Source organism: Emys orbicularis, chromosome 12 (genome assembly GCF_028017835.1).
Source record: "Emys orbicularis isolate rEmyOrb1 chromosome 12, rEmyOrb1.hap1, whole genome shotgun sequence".
Lineage (NCBI taxonomy): Eukaryota > Metazoa > Chordata > Testudines > Emydidae > Emys > Emys orbicularis.
The window spans coordinates 3713024-3730061 of NC_088694.1; the positions used below are offsets into that span (position 1 = coordinate 3713024).

At 45.7% G+C, this 17038-nt stretch overlaps 1 protein-coding gene across 1 annotated transcript in view; it reads right to left on the reverse strand.

The window, feature by feature from the left end:
* Positions 1–449: 449 nt before the first annotated feature.
* The window catches only part of GMEB2 (glucocorticoid modulatory element binding protein 2), a 37289-nt gene continuing 20700 nt past the window's right edge, over positions 450–17038 (reverse strand). Inside the window, exons 3-10 of the mRNA XM_065414535.1 lie at positions 16054–16151; positions 14408–14535; positions 12423–12526; positions 9898–10055; positions 7877–7948; positions 6626–6763; positions 2803–2925; positions 450–2506 (exon numbers count right to left, since the gene is read on the reverse strand). Of these exons, the coding sequence (XP_065270607.1) occupies positions 1857–2506; positions 2803–2925; positions 6626–6763; positions 7877–7948; positions 9898–10055; positions 12423–12526; positions 14408–14535; positions 16054–16151 (1471 nt within the window). The 3' untranslated portion in view covers positions 450–1856. The remainder of the gene's footprint in view (positions 2507–2802; positions 2926–6625; positions 6764–7876; positions 7949–9897; positions 10056–12422; positions 12527–14407; positions 14536–16053; positions 16152–17038) is intronic.

Here is a 17038-nt window from a genome sequence, read left to right on the forward strand (position 1 = left end):
AAAGAAAGCGTCAGGGGATGCTAATCCCAAATCTAAAGCTTTGCCACAATTAAATCTTTCCAAAGGGTTAAGGCAGCAAACAAAGGACATTTCTTTCCTACCAAGCCCCCAATCTAGGTTTCCAATGACATTCCCTCTTCACTTTGCTAACACACCAGTCTATGCTCATGTGAGGGAAAGCACCCTTGGCTTTCTCCTACCACCACAGCACCAGAGAAATAACTTTCTAAGATATAACCTGAAACAGTGTATTGCCAAAATTTTGGAAGGATTGGCAGTATTTCTTTGCAGGCGTGTGTGGAGGGCATGGGGAGAAGAGGAAGAGGATTCTGTTCATTCTCGGAGCCAGTTTTGTGCTTTAGCTGTAACAATCAGACACAGACAAGGAGATGAAATAAGCCAGCAGCACTCTTTCAAAAATATTTATTAGCTTATTAAAGTGACCTGTTGTTGCTGCTGCTGCCAGATCAAGTTGATAGAAAACCCACACTGCAGGAATCCAGCCCCTTTAACACTGTCTCTAGCTGAAATGTCACTTTCACACACACACACTACTTTTACAAAAATAAGGACAGTAGCGAACCTCTCAGCGAGCTGAATAATCAAAAGAGTATTTGATATCTGAATATTCTATTTGCATATTCAAACCTTGCAGCCCACAAAATATCCTTTTGGACGCATTGGGAGGGGACAAGAACACCCAGCCACACTAGATAAGGCTCACTGGCTAGATGCTTCTGATAAGCGGTTAGCAGAGACATGGAGACAATTAGATTCCACAGTTAACAACTGCTAAGATGGAAGAAGTTCAGATGTCTCTTAGTGCTATTATTTAATTGTTTTCTCTGCATACTCAACAGTACAACTGTGCCCCTGCATAGCAGCTTCACAACCAGAAGGGCCACAAGAGTTTCCTTTTTTTAAAAAACCCAAAAGAACAGATTTTTGAGAAAACAGAAGGAGACCCTAAATCCTCAGAAGATACAGATTTTCCACACCTGTCCCTGGATGGAACCAAAAGCTTTAATAACTGTCCCCCCTCCCCCTCTAAATGATCAGACTTGGGAGACCAGCATCTCGCTCACAATGAGGAGACTGCACATTTGGTAATATTGAGATACTGCATTTAACTACCCAAACCCAACATTATGTGCAGAAACCAGCAACAAGGGTCACTTGGATCAGCCCTGTGACTGCCACACATCAGAGGCCCTTCCCTGGTCCAAGGCTGCTTTACCTCAACTGTCATGCACATTCTTCATGCCCAGCTATGCACTCTGTACCGGCCCACCCTCCAAAACACCAGCTTCCCAAACTGCCCTCTGCTGTGAGGGGGAAGCAGCAGATTCCCTAGTATTGTTGGCCTACATGCAGTATTGAATCATGACAGAACTCAGGAGTGCCCCTTGGCCACTTACCCCTTAGGTTCTGGTAAAATGCCTCATCTATTGTTTCCTTAACCTTTCGCTACTTTCTGCTCATTCCCTGTTCTCAGGCCCTGCCCACATCTGCTTCTCTTGACGCTCTTTCCAGCTGAGATGTCTAGAGACGATTCAGAGCTAGTGAACTAGACATGAAGATAACATGTGTTCCAGGAAAACACGGGAGGAAAGTTTTATATGTAAACCGGTTAATGGATCAGTGCGATTCATTCCCCCCCCTCTTTTTGGGGGGTCTCTCTTTTTCCCTTTCTTTGGCTCAAACCTCATTATTACTCCTTTTAGCCAATCTACCTCAGAGTCTCTATTCCCTGTGCCCTCTTTATACTGTTCCCTCTTCCCTCAGCGCAGGCAGAGAAAAGGCAGCTCAAGCCAGAGTACGTCACAAAAAAATGTCCCTCCAGGCAAGTCCCCTTTTCATTTCTGCTCTGGCTCTTCTGCCACTGTTGTCACCTCGATGGTGGTGGTGTGTTCGTCCGACGCCGTGGCATCCTCAACGGCGCTCGACGGCACCGTCACAATTGTGCTCCCGCTGGGAGCCATTTGTGTTACGTTCTGTATGGTGGTGCCTAGTCCCGGGAGGGTGAGCAGCTGAAAAGGGCTCACCACTTTCACCACAGTGCTGCCATCTTGTATGGCTGCCGTGCTGAGGACTGTCAGGTTGGAAGCATCGGGATGGATCTCAACGGTGTTGGGGAAACTAGAGCCTGAGGAAGCCAGTACAGTGTATCCTCCCAATAACGGAGAGGCTGGGGAGCTGGCTGAGGGAGCCTGAGATGTACTTTTCCCAAGCACTGAGGCTGGAAGGGCAGACACCACTTTGCTGAGAGGGAGGTTGGCAAGCTGAGAGACGGGCACTCCTGGGGCCAAGGCAATTTGTGCTGATTGGGTCAGGACTTGAGAGGTGATAGCAGCTGGCCCAGAGGTGGCCCTGGTAAGTCTGGGGCGTTTTAAAGGTGCTGGGATGGAGACTGGAGTCAGAGTCATCAGCACGTTGTTGAGATGCTGCGATTTGTGCTTCAGCTCCTTTGCTCGCTTGCGGTGCTCGTCACATTGCTGCTCCAATGCTAAACACAAGAGACCGTAATGAATGTTAGTACGGGTACTGTCCAACCTCCACCTAGCATAAGCTTCCCAGTGGCCATCTTCCTAGTTTTAACAGCATAGTAACAACTGAAGTACAATAACCAAGGCAATGTAGCTAACTCTTTAGCATCATTCCAAGCTAAACTGATCTAGCATGCATTGGCTTAGCAAAAAAAAAAAAAAAAAAAAAAAAAAATCTACTTTCCTACACAGAAAAACTCCAGGACAGTATCAGCGATGCTAACAGAAGAGACACTGAAATTCCAGTTGGGCATACCTGCTAAATCCCGTGTGTATTGTTCTCTTGAGCGATCCATCTGGCACTTGTGGCTAGCTAGAACTTTCTTTACCAGGTCCAGCATGCCGAAATTCTGGACTATGTTGTTGAGTAAGACAGCATCTTAAAACAGAAAAATAGATACTGATCGTTGAGGAAAGAATCATTCCCTACAGAAAGAATTTACCTTTTTCTTGGTAAAACACAGATATGCCAAAGCAGCAGTTCTCAAACTGTGGGTCGGGACCCCAAAGTGGGTCGCAATCCCATTTTCATGGGGTCACCAAGGCTGACGTCAGACTTGCTGGGGCCTAGGGCCAGGGCCGAAGCCCGAGCCCAACCACCTGCTGGATGGCGGGGCTCAGGTTACAGGTCCCCGACCTGGGGCTGACGCCCTTGGGCTTTGGACCTCCCACCCAGGGCGGTGGGGCTCGGGGAGGCTCAGTCTTCAGTCCCCCTCCTGGGGTCGTGTAGTAATTTTTGTTGTCAGAAGAGGGTTGCGTTCCAATGAAGTTTGAGAACCGCTGCGCTAAAGTGACGTAGCCAAATCTGTTTTAGGATAATGCAAGAGGTCAGAGCTTAAGAATTCATTAGTATTTATGCTTAAAATACTGAGACAGGAAGGATGGGGAGAAGCATCAAGGGGTGATTAAGAGACAATAGTCCTTTCTTCCCAAACAGAGATTGATAAGAGAGGTCTCGGGACACATAGCTAGTTGCTATCTGGACAGCAAGCACTGCTGACAGGCTGACCAAAGCGTGGTCAGAGGAGAGAATTGCTTTCACAGGATACAAGCTAGAATCCTTTTTCTCCCCCCTTTACCAATGCTGAAAATGCCTTCTCTAGCTCAGTTTATGGGAAGCATAAATCTAGATGAGTTTAGCAAACAATTACTTTTATTTTCATTCTGTTTTCTCAGTGCTTGTATTAAATCTTGTGGTTAAGATGACTGTTGTCTGAGTAATTTCACACAGACATCCCCAAAGAAAAGAGAATCCCATAACTGAAGGGCAAAGAGTTTCTCAAAGTGACACTGCCCCTCAGTCTCAGTGAAGTGGCAGGACAAGGTGTGTTTCCTCCCAGCGAGATGTGCTGTGAAAGGCCATGGCAGGCAGAACACAAGGAGAAAAGCTCAAAGATTAAGGAGGACATGATAGCTGACAGTAGTGTTGGTCCCAAGTGCCAAACATTCCAAAATATGAAGCAGTCATATTAAATTATTTTTTCTATATTCAGTGAAAGGTGTGAGTGGGAATGACAGTCAGTTTCCTTCAATCTCTGACTACATCACATGGTGCGTCACCTTCTAATGATGCAGCGCAATGAACTGTAGAAACTGGCTCAAATTAGCAGGGCATATGCACAGATGGCAAAGCCAGTGGGAATCTGTTTGCCAACTACCGGAAACAAATTTTTACCACAGACTGCATTGCAGATTCTAAGGAAACTGGCCACAAAACTATCCTGCACCACTGACGCACCGTCCATAGCGGCCAGTTATTTCCAAACCCCACCCTGCATGTGAGAATTAAAGGGATGCCAACAAAATGAGCATAATTCATTCTGCTATAGTTAAGAGTAGATTTTTGTTTAAAGTTCAACTCTAAGTGCTCGAAAATCTACATGGCTACTTGGATTGCCTAGAAATATGGTCTGCCTCATGGGGCACAGGGTTCTGTTAGTGATCCAAATTTGGGGTCGTCTGACCAAGGAGGTTTCAAGATACATCTCCCGAAACAAAAGTTGAGAGATTCTGGCAACCTTTTTTGGCTCACAGACAAAGCTCAACAAGGGCTCAGATCATTGCATGAGGGTCCCTAAGGCTAGAGTGTTACCCCAACAGAGTGCATGGCACCCACCAGCCCTTTGTGGGAAATCAAATTACATTGCTATTTCAAAAAGCTTTTGCTTCTCATCACAATCCTCATGTGCTTATTCTTGCTCCTAAGGTATTACACTGAGCATGTGCGGCGTGAGAGACTATCTGGAAAACTACTTCCAGGTCACAGGACCTGGGAGTTCTGAGGGAATGTAACCTTCACTGAATCTGATCTCCATCCCAGGCATTGTGAGTTCAAGTCCAACCCAGGGAAGAAATCTGAAGTGAAAAAAGCAGACATGTTGCCCAATCTGCCTCTATCAAAGGGTTTTTTTTATTTTGGGGGAATGTAATCTGAGTACAGCAGAATATTCAGAAGGTACTGCAACTACTTTCCGAAAAGAAAAGAAATTACACATGTGAATGCACAGTGGGAGAGGAAGCTGATTAGGGGTGCAAGAGTAGGTGGGAACAGGATAAGAGGGGTTTGGTGTGCAGCCAGGGATGGGGTTATTATGGGGAGGGGATAAATAGGAATGGGTGGCAGGGGAGGGAAGAGCGATTGAGGGGCTCAGATAAGGGGTGGGAGGAGGTATTGGGGAAGGGAGAAGGAAGTGGGTTGGAGAATGTGAGGAGTAGCAGAGAGGATGGGGGTTAGCCCTCAATTCTCCCATTCAGTGTGTGCTGGGATCTGTGGGAGCCTTACACCTCTGCAGAGGTCTGAGCCCCTTTCCCTGCCCCTATGTGTTCTGGGATCTAGGGGACCTTGCTTCTCTTAGGGACTCTGAGAGCCTCTCCCTGCCCCTCCATGTGAGCTGGGATCTGGGCTGGGGGGGACTGAAGGTAACCATGTAAACATCTGAAATCCGTAAGATGAATAGCTAAAATACATAACATGCATGGGGAGGGAGCGGGGTGTGGTGGAGGGGCCCGGTTTGAAGGAGGGGCGAACTGGATGGACATGGCTAGGGAAGCCTGGCTGAAGCAGGGTCAGAAATCTCAGCTGGAGGTGTGTAGTGGGAGTGGGCCCAGCTCAGTGTATAACCAAGGGAGCATGTGGCCCTCTAGTAAGCTGCTGCCCGTGATATGTGTACACAGCAGCACAATGCAGGAGATGGCAAGGAGCAGCTTCTTACATATTAATGGCTTCTACATTGCCAACTAGTGGCTTAATGGGATGGTGCACTGGAAGTGCTGCTGGGGAGGAGGGGACTATGTTTTGCAGGGAACGGTGAGGCAGGGGTTAGAGAAAGAGAGACACACCAATCTTCTCTTACACGCTTAAAGTTATTGTAACCCCTATGCAACCTTAACTCTGCCCCCCCTGGAGCTGGCATGAGCCACTGGGAATTATCTGCATGCTCTCCAGCTGCCGTCCCTCTGTCAGGTGGAGCTGTACTGACTAGTGGAGGAATAAGTTGGAGCAGCTTGGAAAAGCTGTGATTGTGATGTGAGGAGATCTGGGTCCGAGTTCCCCCATGCATATTATCAAAGGAAAGAGGTGCATGTGTCACTATCATTTCAGTGCAGAATCGTCTCGGGTGTCAGCAGCAAGGTGGGATCTGAGAGCAGTCTATGGATCTAATGATGGGAGAGGGGAAAATATAGGTTTAGGTGGCATACTGCATGCACATGTGAAGGGTTGTAAAAGGGTCTGAAGTGGCTGTCAAACCTGACAAATGGGATACTCTGTAGGGAGAAGAGTCTCAATATTTCAGCACAGGTAGTGCTTGTCCACTACAGTAACAAGGCAGAGTGGGAGTGTGTTATGGGTGCTGTGGGGCAGTGCAGGAGGGCAGAGTTAAGGCTGTGTGGGCATTTACCTTAACTGTATTTCCTGGTTTTCAGAAGACCGAGTTTTGCTGAACTCGACGTTCTGAGAGGGCATGAGCGATCACCCAGCAACTTTAACTCTGCCTTCACAAAGGTTTTTTGCCATTTAATAATAATAATAATCAAGACACAAAGATGTTGCTTATTAGCCCCTGCAATTAGGCTCTTACCACTGAGCTGTAAGGGAGGATCCTGGACCCGCTGCTGTAAGCCCCTCATGGTCTCCACAAGCTCCTGGTGAAACTCTTCGATCACTTCTTCCAGCAGCCCTGCCTCCTTCAGACCTCGCCAGAATGCAAACGTGTCATCTAGGGGAGCAGCAAGCACAAGAGAGAACCTCAGAGTACCAGGAAAAGGCAGTGGGGGGGCTGAATGACTGATACATCACCATGCCTTATTGTGAGGTAAAAGGGGTGTGCACATCCAGCAATCCTATCGAAAGGCAGGAGCTCACCCTAGACTTTGCTCTGATGGGGTTTGAAGCAGAAGACATTCTACCTCTAGGCAGGTGGAGATGGGGCAAAACCCAGTATGAACAGGCATCCCGAGGCAATGGGGGAAAAGCCAAGTCAATTGCGTAGCTTTAAAGGAAGAACATACTTTCCCCTTATAGTCCCCCCCCATTCCCCATATCACACAGGACTGATCCTGCCCAACAGGGCAAAGAAGCTGCAGAAGAATCCTGTGAGTCACTTTGAACCCTGAGCCAGAAGGACTGAGGCAGAGCTCCTCCTAGGAGTCTCACTCACTTCTCTTCCACAACCCAGCACAGGCAACTGGATGCAGCACCACAAATCCCTATCCCATTTGGGTGTCAGATGTTATCCTCCATGATCCTCCCTAATTCTGCTGAATCAGAGACGCATGGGAGAAATCTCAGGACTCACACCCAGGTTCCTCTGAGGGCAGTGGCCAGAATTTGACCCATGCTTGGGTATTTTTTTAATTTTTTATTTTTAATTAATGGAGATATCCTATCTCCTAGAACTGGAAGGGACCTTGAAAGGTCATCGAGTCCAGCCCCCTGCCTTCACTAGCAGGACCAAGTACTGATTTTGTCCTAGATCCCTAAGTGGCCCCCTCAAGGATTGAACTCACAACCCTGAGTTTAGCAGGCCAATGCTCAAACCACTGAGCTATCCCTCCGCAATTTCATGCCAAGACGACGTTGTGGCCACACTGCAAACACAAAGGACTTAGTCCTACACTACAATAATCTAAAGCTATGGCAAATAAATACCATGAAGATCAGGCAGCTGAGTATGGGAACACCTACAGGCAGAAACAGTTTTCCTACTCACCCTATCTTTTCTTTCTCCTCAACCTTCTCCCCCTACATCCCTTTCAAATGTAGGTAGCCCACATGGAGTATGACAGGAGATATTGACAGCATTGTGTCTTGTGGTTTTCCTGAACTGTACCTCCAATGCTAGTGGTCCAATCACTGGCTTCCTCACAAGTTTCTATGGTGATTGTAGCAGGAGATCCATTTACTGCAACCAAGATCGAAAAGGAAAAGAAAACACAAGTCATGGCTTCACAAGTCTTGCCACATAGCGTCAGACTGTCCCTGCATTATACACCCACTCACTATGTTACATCCAAGAAAACAGGCAAGTCCATGCAGTACTCAATATTGTATGAACTTATCTCCTCCAGCTGAAAGCCAAGCAAACAGAGACTCTGAAGTGGGATTAAAAGTCACATGAGACCATTGTTTACTTTGCTTACTTTCCATACAGCTGGGCAATACCCTGGGCACTATTTACACAACTCTTGCAAAATTCTCTTTGCATCGCGGAGAGTAATTTCTTTATTATAATAATAATAATAGAAAAATTAATGTAACAGAGCGCTGGCAAGTAGAATTTGTATCTGGTCTGGTAAGTGTTCAAGGCAATTACCTGGCTTGCTGCCAATCTACAGGACGTGGAAGAGACACAAAATTCTTAAGAGTCTGCCTCTGACCTGTGGTTTGACAGGCCTGAAAACTGAACTGACCCAGTCATTCCTACAGAAAATACACACTGGGATACTGTTCTACCCTTGCTGCCTCCAGCGTATATGACTGTGATCATACTCCCGCCCAGCCACTCATGTGATCTCTGCTCTCCACAGCCCTTTCCAATCTCTATGGTACTGTTACTATGGAGATGAAGGAGTCACATGTCAGTTGAGCTGCCAGGAGGATGTCAAGCTGCATGCAGGAGCTGTACAGCTCAAAATCTGGGCCAGAGATGCAGTGATCATTCTGGGAGCACTAGAATGCTCTCCTGAAAGACGAGCAGTTTGTAACATTCTGTAGTTTTCAAATAATTCTTTCCCTGAGGAGTTTGTTCCTTCCACTCTGCAAATTTGGTTTTTCCCACTTGTGCCAAATACAGCCTGACACCAACAGTGTGGAAACATCCTGGTTTGCATGTTAACATCTTGGATTATATTCATAGAACTGCTCACAGCGACAAGGGTTAGAGCCACGCTGTGGGGTGGAACTACCACTGAAATAAACACTGGGTTACACATGTACAGCAACCATAAATACTAGCCCAAAGCATGGAATTCAATTGTTAAATGCTCTGGGCAGATCCAGCACAAAGGTACAAAAACAATTTTTGCTTTTCTCCTGCAAAATCTGTGGTTATCAGATTTTTTTTTTCTAAGTTCTCAGTGGCAAAAGGATTTGCAAATATAAGTATTTAGAACTAGGAGCACATTTCCACAGAACATTCCCTGCTTAAGGCAAATCAAATTCAGAACTTAAACTCTAAAGCAATGTCCTTTTAAATTCATTGTTGTAACCTATTTGTGTGAGATCTGATAGAAATTTGTAGCATTCCATGGCTGCATTTAATCTTTCATCAGACAAAGCAATAAATAATTCAGAAACGGAGCCTTAAATGAAAATATCTAAATTATTCAGAAGGAAGTCAGTTGCCATCTTTGAAAGAAAGTGCAATAAAAGGGGCCCCAAATCCAGCATGCTGTGACAAAGGAATCATGCTCATCTCTGCTGCCTACTGCCATGAACACTGAGGACAGCTAGCAGCTGATCAGATGCTGGCGCTGAGGGATGACCACATCACGGGGGGACTACTGCGTTCCTGAAGATTATCTGGAGGTCACTACTTTGGCTATGCAGCTCCTAGTAAGCCAGGATGCAGTATGGGTAACTCTTTAGAATGAATATCATTCTTACAGATTACCCAAGTTATTTCCTTCCAGGCACCTACTGCTCTGCCATGCAGTGTTACAATGGCTGCTTCTGCATAGTTCCAACATGGGAGACTCAGCAACAGGGGGAGGGGGAGAAGTGAAGGAGGAAAAAAGTAACAAGAAAAAACATGATAGAGACAACAGTAACTGCATTCATAAGGAAGCAGTAATTAAGCTTTGACTCTTAAAGAGCCCCAGTAGCGAGGGCTGTGGAAAGCACTCAACATACCATCTGCAGAGGCAGGGGTGAGAGGAATATACTCTGTTGACGTCTGGCTGGTCAGAGACACTCTGGCTCCGGTCAGGTCAATTTTAGTGCTTCGGCAGGTGTTTGAACAGACCTTGGTATGTTGGTAGAAATCCAGCTCTCCAGAGTCCATGATCTTCCTGCAGCACAAGGAATGAGCGTGAGTACACACTTGTATCAGTATGTCACAGACTCAGTGAGACAGATCACTGAAAAACAGCTCCCCTTCTGAAGTTTTTAACTGCATTTCAAACACGTGAACCTCTCAAAACCCTGCACGAATTAACTCTGCACTTCAGCTTCTGCCCTTCTTTTCCCTTAAATTTAAGACGATTCCGATTGGCCTGGTGGCGAGGAAGCAGAACATGAGATTGCCCTGCAGGATAAACAGCTGCTGAAGTGCCCTCAGGACTCCTGCTCAAGGGGCCAGTAAAGATCAGAGGGACTGGCAGAGGTAATGGGCCAAGAGTTGCTTCTCTTTTCTCCCTATTATCCAATTCTTTTGGGAACATGAACCAAATTAGTGGCCCATAAATGAAAGTGCGAGTGAGAGTGTGGGAGTAAGAAAGTCCACTCTGACAGGAAGAGAGGGGAAAAATTGTTTACCAACAAGACGAGCATTTAATCCCCTTCTATACAGCCTTTACATGTGAGTTTAACTACTATACCACTCACTAGAGCTGAATAGCATGCTAATACATTGTGAATAGGGCAAAACTGTGTCAGAATATTCACATTCACAGATATATGCCAGCACTTTGAATACAGGAAGCATGGTGGGTGTCCCTGAGTCGATAAGCAGGAGGTTAGAAGCGCTGATGGAGAAGTTAGTCTGAGATTTATTGGGAACCAGGTTCAAGCACACAGAGTTCTCTGCCTACTGGCTGAATGCCCCGCGGAGGGGTCAGTTAGAAGATAATATGCTCAGCTGAGGAAGGGAGAGAAAGTGGAAATTAAGCCACAATGGGCTTCTTTTGACAAACTCCAGGCTTAGTTATCAAACAGGAAGAGGAGCGGGAGAAGGACAAAGGAAGATCTTAATCTGGTCTTACTGGACATCTAATGCCAACACATGCCCCCATCATCACAGAACCTCTATAAAGTATGGCACAATGACAACCTCAAATTAACAGTGAAATAGCAGAAAGTTGGTTTCCCTTTATCACCCATTCATCTACCCCGCATCCTGGAGACTCTCCCTCAGTGTAAAGAAGGGCTGGATGTAGCTCCTTTTGGAATCTAAAAATGAGGCATCTCAGCTCAGCAAAAGGACATTGCCAGAGTGGCACAGATGGTCTCCTCACCCCCAGGTACTGAGCATGCTGCCTGTGTAATACTCTGAGCCTCTGCTGGCTGGAGACAACATCTTGGATTGCTGGGCTGTTTGCCACTACGTTACTGGGCTGGCCCTCACACATCCTTTGTAAACAGGTTTTGTTCCTCAGAAGACCAGCCTTGCCAAAACACTGATGTATTGGGTTACAACGACCAATGAGTAAAAGCTGATTAACAATAATACGAGAGCAGTTTGTGTTATTGCAGGAGCTCAGTGGGTGGGGCAGCCTTGCTATGAAAGGAGTGTGGAGCCATTGATAATTCTGGGGTAGGGGATGATTTCTTTTTGCTTCTAACTATGGATGAAGAAACAAGTGGATTTTGGTCAGACAGAAGTCTCGAGCTGGTGCTCTGGGAGACCATAAGGAAAGCTTATGCTCCAATACATCTGTTAGTCTTAAAGGTGCCACAGGACTCTCTGTTGCTTCATAAGGAAAGGAATTTCTGTAGTCAAGGCCAGAGAAGAGGAAGGCACAAATAAGCATTTTGGCAAAAAAAGTGGTTTAAGACAGACATAACATAACAGTATGGATAGATTAATCTCATGCAGCAGGGAGTGCGGATTCAGTAGGTGGCATTCTTCTCTCAATCAGTAATGAACCAATGCTCTGGAATGGTGTTCAGGAGTGCTCTGCTGCACAAGTTCTGTCTTTTAGAAGAGATGTAAACAGCACAGTCTGACAGCTTGTGGCCATTAAAGATCTCATGACACTATTTGTAAGAGGCGATGGGGTTTTAGTCCTCGTCAAGTTCCAGATAAGGAAATTAACATTTGCCTTTCCAAATTTCCCCTGCATTTCCAACTGGATAGTGTATTCTCTTTACTTCCTGTTCTAAAACTGTTATGCGCTATTGCTGTGTGGCTGTTACACAACTGCCATGCACCGCCTAGAGGCAGCTGCATATCACATTGTTGCCCTGGGACTACGACAGGTAGTGACAGTCCCTCATTTCTTAACCACCTCTGCCTACCTGCAACAAGGAAAACATAAAACTGATCACTGGATGGATAGACAGTTATTGGGACAAATTTTCAGTGTATTCAGTGGCACACATATCCACTCAGTCGCTTAACAGCTGTATCAGAGCATGCGGAACATCGTCCTGGATTCTCCCAGAAAGAAGAAACCATGGCCATCCATGCACATATACAAGCAAGCAAAAAGACTAACCTGAGCATGATCCCATTCATCCGGATTGCTCGCTTCCAGTCCTTCAGGGTTGACTTGCCAGCCAAGTGGACAAACTCTTTGGGACTAATTAGGTGATCATCATACTGCAAAGGGGAGAAATGCAACATGGTGTGACGCAGCAGGAAAAATGTGGACTCGTTCCACATGAGAGGACAGGCATATGTTATACCTGGGTGCATAAACTGTATTTAGCATTGTGCCCAGTGACAGAGCAGAACGACCCTGATGGCCAAGTTTTAATATTATTGTTAAAACCAAAGCTGGGCTTATACCAAAACTCCTGATCTGAACAACCCCAAAGTTTGATAGGACTCTCTGGGCTAGGCCCATCTCTAGTGAAAATCACCCACCAGGATATTGTGATTACACTGAAATATATCCTAACAGGAGCCAAGAGTCTGAACTTTGGCAGAAATTGGTTTCAAATTCTTCTCCTAGCCCTGTACATACCACAAAGCATCAGACAGGAAGGCCATACAAGATCCATCCTAATGCGGTTTGTGCAAAATATAATTTGCATTATAGTGTGCTGCTCCATACCATGTGCAACTAAGACACTATTTTATTTAGCTCTCATCTGCTCCCACTAACTATCAAGCAAACTAGTGACAAATAACAGATTGTCCCACACACCATTAGTATCCAGTCTTCCTAACCCCAATGGTCAACCCCACAAAGCACCTCAACAATGACTTGACTAGAAGAGATGCTAAGACTCAGGCTCTTTGGCGGCTCAATCTCTGGCCTCTGCAGAGTTAGTCAACAAGCACAATTAGTGCCAACGACAGCAGCCGCTTTTATGATGGGGACATCTGTCGTCCCCGCCCCCCCGGGAACTAGATTGAGACAACCAGCATATTTCATATTGAATAGTCATGTGACATCTTTGCCTCATTACTGACTGGGTGGATTTGAATTGGTGACCTAGGAAGCCTACTGAGCTAGACAGTCCTCCTTTAATCAAGCTTCTATGGGGAATTCCAGTAGGGATTTGCCACCTCCAGGGCTCTTTTAATTCCCTCCTAGGTTAACAAGTAAATCTGATATTTCCAACTCCTGCATGACATGAACCATTGATCTATAACAGGAACCAGAGTCAAGTCTGCTCCAGTCTCTACTGTTTGCTTTGGAGAGAGAGAGAGACATGGAAAGATCCATCTCGTCAAAAGCTCTCTGGCAGCGCAGCCTGAAAGCAGATCCTTCTTAAGGGACAGATTATTGTTTACCATTGATGCCTTACTGTGTTATCATGAAACACATGTTCTGGGAATGAAAAGTGCCCCCCACTCCTCCACTCATGAAGAGTTTTTTTCACCCCCAACCATCTGGGGTAGAAAGAGTGGAAACAGGTCAATACCATCTTTACCAAGAAGGTTTGCATCACCGTAACAATTTCTCTTAAACTCAGCTGATAAAGGGAATGTCTAGGTTTTAGACAACTGCTCAAAGGCAGAGCCAGATTGAAGTTGAAGCTCTAGCCAGAGCTGCTCAGTTTTCCTATGAAGCACTAAGTCACAATAACAGACTGCACGAAGACAATGGTACTCGAAATAGTTTCCTCTCCTTTCCCGTTTAAAGCAGGATCTCAACTTAGTTATAACAGAGCCCTGCTTCCTGACACAGTCAAAACCACATATGGATGGAGTTTAGCAACCAGGTAGAGTGATCTACCATAGCAATAGCACTGGAATGATAGATTTAATTAGCATCTGTGGTCCTTATTCTCCTTTCTGGGCCAGGAGGGTAACCTAAGAGCACACCTCTTATCTCCATACATGCAGTCCTTCCTTAGGGACCTTGTGGTTTGAGCATTGGCCTGACTGCTCAACCCAGGGTTGTGAGTTCAATCCTTAAGGGGACTATTTGGGGATTGGCCCTGCTTTGAGCAGGGGGTTGGACTAGATGACCTCCTGAGGTCCCTCCCAACCCTGATATTCTATGATTCTATAACACTGTACCCTCACCTGGACACATTTCACATTAATGCCTGGGCACACGAACTTCCTCCATATCAGGTTGGCTTTACTATCTCCGCAGGTGATGGGATAAACAATCTCAGCCTCCAAGCTGTCCTCCTCTTCAGCCATCTTCACTTCTCACAGGGAATGTGAAGGCAGGGATCGGGGCGGGTCAAAAGGAAAATGAGTTACAACTATTGATTACTGTCAAGAGTTAAAGACATTTTGGGACAGAGTTTTAAAGCTTGGGAGCAAAAAGAGAAGGCAGGCAGGAAAACCAGGCTCTTCAGACAAATTTTTAGCCAGCCTTCAATACCAAGTAGCCATTTGAGACAGATATAGTCACACACATTATTATGGTGCAACTGTCTATTTTCAAGGTGGTGGGTCTTCCACTGTTCCCAAAGGAGGGCTTATAAGCAGGTAATCATGTCTTTTGCAAAATTAAACACTTGCAAACCCACTTCAACTCAGTTGGTGAATATTTCCTACCTGCCTACACCGGAGTGAAGCCACTCAAGTGAGAGCCACAGGAACATTCCAAGATACAAAAGCATCTCTGTCCGAGCCCGAGCATCAATACTTTATTACAGGGATCAGAGAGTTTTTGGGAGTCACCATTTTTATTACTAGAGTAAGTTCATTAAACTTAATCCAAATAATGAAGAGGCCAGCAAACCCAAGGGAGACTTTCCAAACTAAACTGATTTATGCCACTGCAGCCCAATTGGCAGAGACATTCTTACAATTTTTGAGTCATAAATTCGTCGTCAGGTTTCAGAAGCAAGCAGTAATGCTCTTGTAAACAGACAATTTGATGATCCCATGGCTGAACTATGGGCAAAACATATAGGTAGCAGATTGAATGGGGAATAAATTCAAGCAATCCCACTCTTAGCCAGGAGAGGGCAGCAGTGTGCTATGAAACCATATCTGACCAAAGCAACAAAGAGTCCTGTGGCACCTTATAGACCAGGGGTCGGCAACCTTTCAGGAGTGGTGTGCCGAGTCTTCATTTATTCACTCTAATATAAGGTTTCGCGTGCCAGTCATACAGTTTAATGTTTTTAGAAGGTCTCTTTCTATAAGTGTATAATATCTAACTAAACTATTGTGGTATGTAAAGTAAATAAGGTTTATAAAATGTTTAAGAAGCTTCGTTTAAAATTAAATTAAAACGCAGAGCCCCCCGGACCGGTGGCCAGGACCCGGGAAGTGTGAGTGCCACTGAAAATCAGCTCGAGTGCCGCCTTCGGCACGCATGCCATAGGTTGCCTACCCCTGTTATAGACTAACAAATGTATTGGAGCATAAGGTTTCGTGGGTGAATACCCACTTCGTCAGACGCATATCTGCCCACTCTCCCTTTTGGGCCTTCTCACCTTCCTTTTTGTCACATGCAGTTAGGAGGCAGGATTATGGCTCTACTGTTCTGTTTCCTTGAGCAAATAACAGCTACAGTGATGCCTGCAGGAAATGTGTGAAGCCATGATCTGATCCTGAAGGTGTCAGTCTGCCTGCTCTGCCAGGAGGCTCCTGGCCTCTCACTGGCAGTGTGGTGTGCTCCCAGGCAGCTGAGCTAGGACTGCTGATGCTGCAAAGGTGCCATGAGGAAGGTTGCAGTAAAGGCCAAGGCAGTACACTGCACCTACCTAAGACCGCTTCTTTCAGATGTGTGGAAGCTGTGAAGGCAGCAGCGGCTGCAGCAGCTGCATTTTCTGTCTCCAGGGTGTCTTCATTTAGGTCGCCGCTGGTAAAAGAGTTGGAGATGAAAAATTAAGGAATTTAGATGAATCATTCCCATTTCTGATCTCTGGAGCAAGCGCTGTTTCAAAGGTCACTTGTAATACACTTTGGTGTGAGCCAAAATATGTCCCCGTAATCCCTAGAAATGCAGATCTCTTTCCTTAAGAAAGTATCCATTGGCAAAAGGTAAGTTATCTTTTCCTCACTTAAATAAAAAATTGGAGTCTGATGTTGCCAACTCCAGCCCAGTACAACAACACTTGTGTGATCCCTGTGCTGCAATTTCCTGATGCACTCATAGGAAGCTGGCTATTTCCCTCCGCCAGCACAATGGAAATCAAAAGCAGACTGTTGCCAGTCACTGGCAGCCTCTTTTAAAAAGATTCCCAAAGGAAGCAAGTGGGCAACAATCCTCAGCTGGCTGGAGGATGGACTAGATGATCTAATAGGTCTTATTTTCCATCTCTAACTTCTATGGTTCTATGCTTCTTAGGAATAGGACCCGAGAGGGCTGGAAGAATAGCAGAGTATTTCATTAAAGCTTTTCCCCCCAATATGGGTTAGGCAAAACAAGGAGGAAAGATTAACAGACTTTGCCTGGAAGCAGGATTATATTACCTTTGTTTCTGAACTTGAGTGAATCTTGGTGACGTTGGAAAAATGTGGCAGCAGCATGGTGTGGCATGTCAAAAGTATCCAGTGTGATCAGCACCTGCAGTAGCTGATCATTCTGAATTGATGGATAGACATTTAGCACATCATTGTACCCCAATGAACTTGTTCAATGTTAAAACTACCAGTTCATATTGAATGGGAAAAGAAGGGGCAAAATAAACATATAGAGGCCCCATCTACACAGGACTTTTAACCACGATCTGGAAAACTGTGCTT